The sequence below is a fragment of the Nelumbo lutea genome, chromosome 3 (genome assembly GCF_056320005.1).
Source record: "Nelumbo lutea isolate HS-2025 chromosome 3, American lotus-T2T, whole genome shotgun sequence".
NCBI lineage: Eukaryota > Viridiplantae > Streptophyta > Magnoliopsida > Proteales > Nelumbonaceae > Nelumbo > Nelumbo lutea.
The window spans coordinates 65,610,589-65,616,427 of NC_142686.1; the positions used below are offsets into that span (position 1 = coordinate 65,610,589).

Here is a 5,839-nt window from a genome sequence, read left to right on the forward strand (position 1 = left end):
GATTCTCATTCTCCTTCAATATACCTAACCTAGTAACCTACCGCTAGATGCTGACAATAAGAGCCAACTAAGATCAATGGTTGATACAGCTCCCAAATGGGTGGAATACAATAACACACTTTACTTGACCAATAAAACGAGTCATTAACCCTGATCTCTTCTCAATTAACACCAAACACTTCCTTAATCACTCCCAAACGGAACACGGATGAAGTGGAACCCACTCCAGTCCACCTCAGCGTATCAAAATATTTAAATGAAGTCCTTATCTCTTATGAATTAATACTAATCACTTCCTTAATTACCCAACCTTTCCTTAATCATTTATAATTAACACTTCTACAAATGAAAAGGAAAGAGATCGCTTCGTTGCTATCAAAACAAATGAAAACTTCCATCCGGTGGTCTTCCATTACAGCTGAAACAAACCACGCGTTTCTCTAACGAGTAGTGTCAGAAGAGAAGACCCGTCCCCATCGTGCCCCCTCACAAAGACAACCGAGTTCTCAAATCCGGCAGAAACAGCTAACCTACTCTTCCTTCTTCACCTTCTTCTCTCCCTCTCCCCCCTCTCTCTCTCATCTTGCCGCAATGGGGGAACGGAAAAAACCCATTTCTGGTCGGTCGATTCTTCTCTTGTGGGTCTTCAATTTTTTCTCTCTCGCCGTCGCCGATGATGCTGCCATCATGAACAAGCTCGCCGCTTCTCTTTCTCCGACCCCATCAGATTGGTCAGGTAACGACCCCTGCAAATGGACGGGGGTTAACTGCGACGCCAACGAGCGAATCACCGCTATCAGCCTTGCCTCCAAGTCGCTCACAGGTACTCTTCCTTCAGATCTCAATCAACTCACCCAGCTCAAAATCCTAGCTCTCCAAAACAACCACATCTCGGGCCCCTTGCCTTCTCTCGCCAATCTCACAAATCTGCAAGAAGTTTATCTTGATTCTAACAACTTCACCTCTGTTCCGGACTCGTTCCTCACTGGGCTCGATAACTTACAGATACTTAGCATCAGCGAGAACTCAAACCTTGCACCATGGCCTATACCCTTAGATCTGGGGAAATCTGCGAGTTTAGTTACGCTTTACGCTAGCAAATCCAATGTAATGGGCACGATACCGGACATTTTTGGTTCGCTTCCGAATCTGCAGTCTGTCAGGCTTTCTTATAATAACCTGACGGGGTCTCTGCCGCTTTCTCTCAACGGTTCCGATGTCCAGAACCTCTGGCTCAACAATCAGGCAGATGGGTTATCTGGAACCATTGATGTGCTTGGAACAATGGCTCAGCTCTCCCAGGTTTGGCTACATGCGAACAAGTTTTCCGGTCCGATCCCAGATCTTTCTAAGTGCACTTCTCTCTTTGATCTTCAGCTCCGAGACAATCAGTTCACTGGGACCGTTCCTGAGACATTGATGTCACTTCCCAACTTGCTAAATGTGACATTACAGAATAACAAGTTGCAGGGTCCATACCCACAGTTCAAATCCAATGTCAATGTTGTTGTTGGTACTACCAATAATTTCTGTAATCAAAAGCCCGGCCCTTGTGATCGTCAGGTGACAGCATTGCTTGCTCTGGCTGGCGCCTTTGGGTACCCCGTCAGTCTGTCGGATGCTTGGGACGGTAATGATGCATGTCAAGGTTGGAGCTTTGTCACTTGCCAGGGTAAAAATGTCTCTGTAATTAACCTTGGGAAGCAGCATTTATCAGGGACGATCTCATCCGCCATTGCGAACCTTACTTCATTGAAGAACCTGTACCTGAATGACAATAATCTTACCGGTCCAATACCGAGTGCATTAACAGGATTGACTCAGCTCCAGACTCTTGATGTTACAAACAACAACCTTACAGGAAAAATACCAGATTTCCCACAATCTGTGACACTGAAAACATCGGGTAATCCCTTGCTTGGAATCGATTCATCCTCGGGAAGTGGAAGTGGAGGAAATTCGGGCTCCTCATCAGGTGCTAATTCACCCGGTGGAAGTCCATCTGATAGCCCAAAGACAAATTCTGTCTCGCCCGGTATGATTGCTGGTACAGTTATTGCAGTTGTGATTTTCTTATGTGTTGTGTTATTTGTCTTCTACAAATGTTGTACCAAGAAGAAACATCAGAAATTTAGCCGGGTTCAAGGCCCTTCTTCAAATGGGAAGGAGGTTGTGAAAAATGGCGTGATTGGTATGAATGGGTTTGGAGTGGCTAGCGAACTTCACAGCCAGAGTAGCAGAGATACTAGTGAAATCCAATTCTTTGAAGGTGGTAATGTTGTCATTCCAATACAGGTCCTTCGACTGGTTACAAATAATTTCAGTGAAGAAAACATATTGGGAAGAGGAGGGTTTGGAGTTGTTTATAAGGGAATACTCCATGATGGTACGCAGATTGCTGTTAAGCGGATGGAGTCTACTGTAATGGGTACAAAGGGGATGAATGAGTTTAAGGCGGAAATTGGAGTTCTTACAAAAGTAAGGCATAGACATTTGGTTGCCCTTCTAGGTTTCTGTATCAATGGCAATGAAAGGCTTTTGGTATATGAGTACATGCCTCAGGGGACATTGGGCCAGCATTTGTTTGAATGGAACGAGCATGGATATCTTCCTCTCACATGGAAACAAAGGGTCACAATAGCACTAGATGTGGCCAGAGGGGTGGAGTACCTCCACAGCTTGGCACAACAAAGTTTCATCCACAGGGATTTAAAGCCTTCAAATATTCTTCTTGGGGATAGCATGAGGGCTAAGGTTGCTGATTTTGGTTTGGTAAAGAATGCCCCTGATGGGAAGTATTCTGTTGAGACGCGGTTGGCAGGGACATTTGGATATCTTGCACCTGAGTATGCAGGTAAGGTTCATATTTTCTATTTATCTGCCTTTTTAATTGGTCAATTAACATTATCTGCTTTGCATTTTGTATTAACCATTCTCCTCTGATATTTCATCCTTAGGAGAGAACTTAGAAGTAATCCTGGACATGGCATAGATTAATTTCTTCAATGGCTTTTCTTTGATGCAGACTAACCCAAGTGCTGCGAGTTTGTATACCATGTCTGACATTTTCAGTTTTAATAGAATTTACAAGTTATCTTTGCTTCCTAAAGTTCAGTCCATAACACCTTGCATATATGCTTGGATGGAATTGTCCTAATTTTTTCTGCAACAAGTAGAATCATGGTTTCTTCAACTTGATTTGATTTAATAAGTAGACTTTCAATGCTTTTCCTCTCAAAAGACTCGTCAACATGTTCTTTTGGAAATCCATTATTTTTAGACTATTTATTTCTATATGTTGCAATACTGTTCAGTTTATTTGACCCAAATTGCCCTTTTCATTTCTCTGTGATGAAACACTTTCTTCCAAATTTGTTCATAGTGGTAATTTTACTATACTGTCATCCTTGCAATGAAATTTCTGAAATCTCAAATTCTCAGTCAGTTCCCAATCATTTTTGTTTTTATATTCTTATGGTTCAGGTGTATGATATAATTATGGCTGCTGATTTTCTCTCTTTTTCTTTTTCTTTTTCTTGGCTCCTGAGTTTTCAACAGTCCATGTAATAATATTATTTAGGAGTTCCTTACATTGAACACTTGTTATTTGTTTCCATGCAGCTACTGGAAGGGTGACGACTAAAGTTGATGTTTATGCATTTGGTGTGGTCTTGATGGAGATAATTACTGGTAGAAGAGCACTTGATGAAACTGTGCCAGAGGAGAGATCTCATCTGGTCACATGGTTTCGTAGGGTTCTGATCAACAAGGATAACATCAGGAAAGCTATTGACACCACCCTTGATCCTGACGAGGAGACCTTTGTTAACATCTGCAAGGTGGCTGAGCTTGCAGGTCATTGCACAGCTCGTGAGCCTGTTCAGAGGCCAGACATGGGCCATGCAGTTAATGTCTTGGGTCCTCTTGTAGAGCAGTGGAAACCTTCTTCCCAAGAAGAAGAAGAAAGTTATGGCATTGACCTTCATTTGACTTTACCTCAAGCTCTACAGAGATGGCAATCTGATGAAGGCACATCAACAATGGCTGACTTTAGCCAAACGATAAACTTAAGTAACAGTCAAGCCAGCATACCTACAAAACCTACAGGATTTGCAGACACATTCAAGTCAACAGATTGCCGATGAACAGAGGTAAAAACAAAATTCTGAAGAGATGAGAAAAAGACAGGTTTCCATGCTATTAGGCCAGTGAAGAACACGCATCTCTCTTGTTGAGGTTTTTTATTAGTTGACATTGATATTCCTTCTTGTTAGTTCTTCTGATTTTTATTTTGTTAATTACTTGGACATAAGAGTTATCTGTTTCCCTGGTTTGGATTCTTTTGTGTAAATTTAACAGATTGTATTGATGGTACTGAAAGAGCTGGGGGGAGTGTTTGGTGGTATTAGTGGTGGATAGGTTGGAGTTACAAGTAATAGAAAGTTTTGTACCATATTCATTTTTACTGGTCACCTGACCATTTGGATCATAAATTAGTGTTGCCCAGGAGTATTTATTTGTTCTGTTTCTAAAACGATGTGGTTGGTAGGCTGATATTTATTGCCTTTGATATGTTTTAATGATTTTGCAGGCTGTGTAAAATTACTCACCATATTCTCTTTTTCAGAAAGATGTATATGCAGACAGTGGAGTAGAAAAAAACAATAATATTTTGAAACTTTTCATCAGGATAGGGTGGACATAAGCTGGCAGAGAGGAAATTGTGTTCCTTTCCTATCTAATATTGAATATTTAGATATATGTCCTGGTGGGGTTGAAGCTGTAAGTTTTCACATGGCAAGAAGAGCAATTAAAGGCGCCTGTTAAGGTGGAGGTGGTGGAAAAAAGAGCTTTATTTTAATTTGGACCAGTAGTGATGCTCATGTGGTATTTATTAGTCCTTTTCCGTTGGTCTCTAAATGCATGAATTGATGGTTTGGATTCTCAGGGAAGAACTGTTGAACATTGACAGGATATTTAGAATAATACCATCCTCAGGATGATTTTAGAAGGTTCTGGAGTCAAACATATTAATATAAAATATAATATGATATGATAAGCTAGTCAATAATTACATGTTTAGGTTATGACATATGGTGCGTGGAAGTATGGCCCATTTGTGTTAACTGCATTATCAAAGATGGGCGTGTGCTACACGTCTTTGTCAACTCCAATTTAGGGTTATCTACTTTTCTCTAGTTGTCTTTTCTTTTTTGGGCCCATTTCAAAGTATTAATTGTGGAAAAATATGAAAGGGAAACCATGGAAAAGGTTCAGTTTTCTGGGTGAAGCATGTACCGTCATTTGTGTTTTTTACTTTTAAAGGTTTATTTATATTTTTTTACTTTAAGCGTTTTCTCTTTTTATTGTTCGGTTGGATTATATTTTAAATGTTTTTTATTCTTGACTTCAAATTAATACCCATTAAAATGTGATACATCATCATTTGATTTCAAGAAACACTGGGGTGTTGGAAAATAGAAAATAAGAATGACATTTTCCCAAATATTTTATGTACAAAAATCAAAATGTTTTAATTTTTTACCGTTTATTTAATAAACAGTGAAATTAAACAGTTATTTCATTTTACTTTATATGCAATAAACACTAAAACGCTGATGTGACAGCCTTTTTTTCAATAAGCGTCAACAGAACTAAATACATAGTTAAAAATTAATTGATTAATAGAATAATCAACTAATTCATGTGTTTTTGCAACTTATGTAAGGGCACAAACAAGCGTTCAAACCCATCTTGAATCCAAGACGAACCGACTTGGTTTAACTCGGGTCACGAAACAACAATTCAGGCCAAGTCAGGGATATAACATGTAGATGAA

The 5,839-nt window shown here is 39.8% G+C and overlaps 1 protein-coding gene across 1 annotated transcript; it reads left to right on the forward strand.

Moving 5' to 3' along the window:
* The first annotated feature begins 369 nt into the window (after positions 1-369).
* Positions 370-4,534, forward strand: LOC148865363 (receptor-like kinase TMK4). The gene is made up of 2 exons (XM_088981402.1): positions 370-2,854; positions 3,622-4,534. Exons 1-2 carry the CDS (start codon positions 592-594, stop codon positions 4,143-4,145), a joined length of 2,787 nt encoding a protein of 928 aa, XP_088837528.1. The 5' UTR covers positions 370-591; the 3' UTR covers positions 4,146-4,534.
* The last annotated feature ends 1,305 nt before the right edge of the window (positions 4,535-5,839 follow it).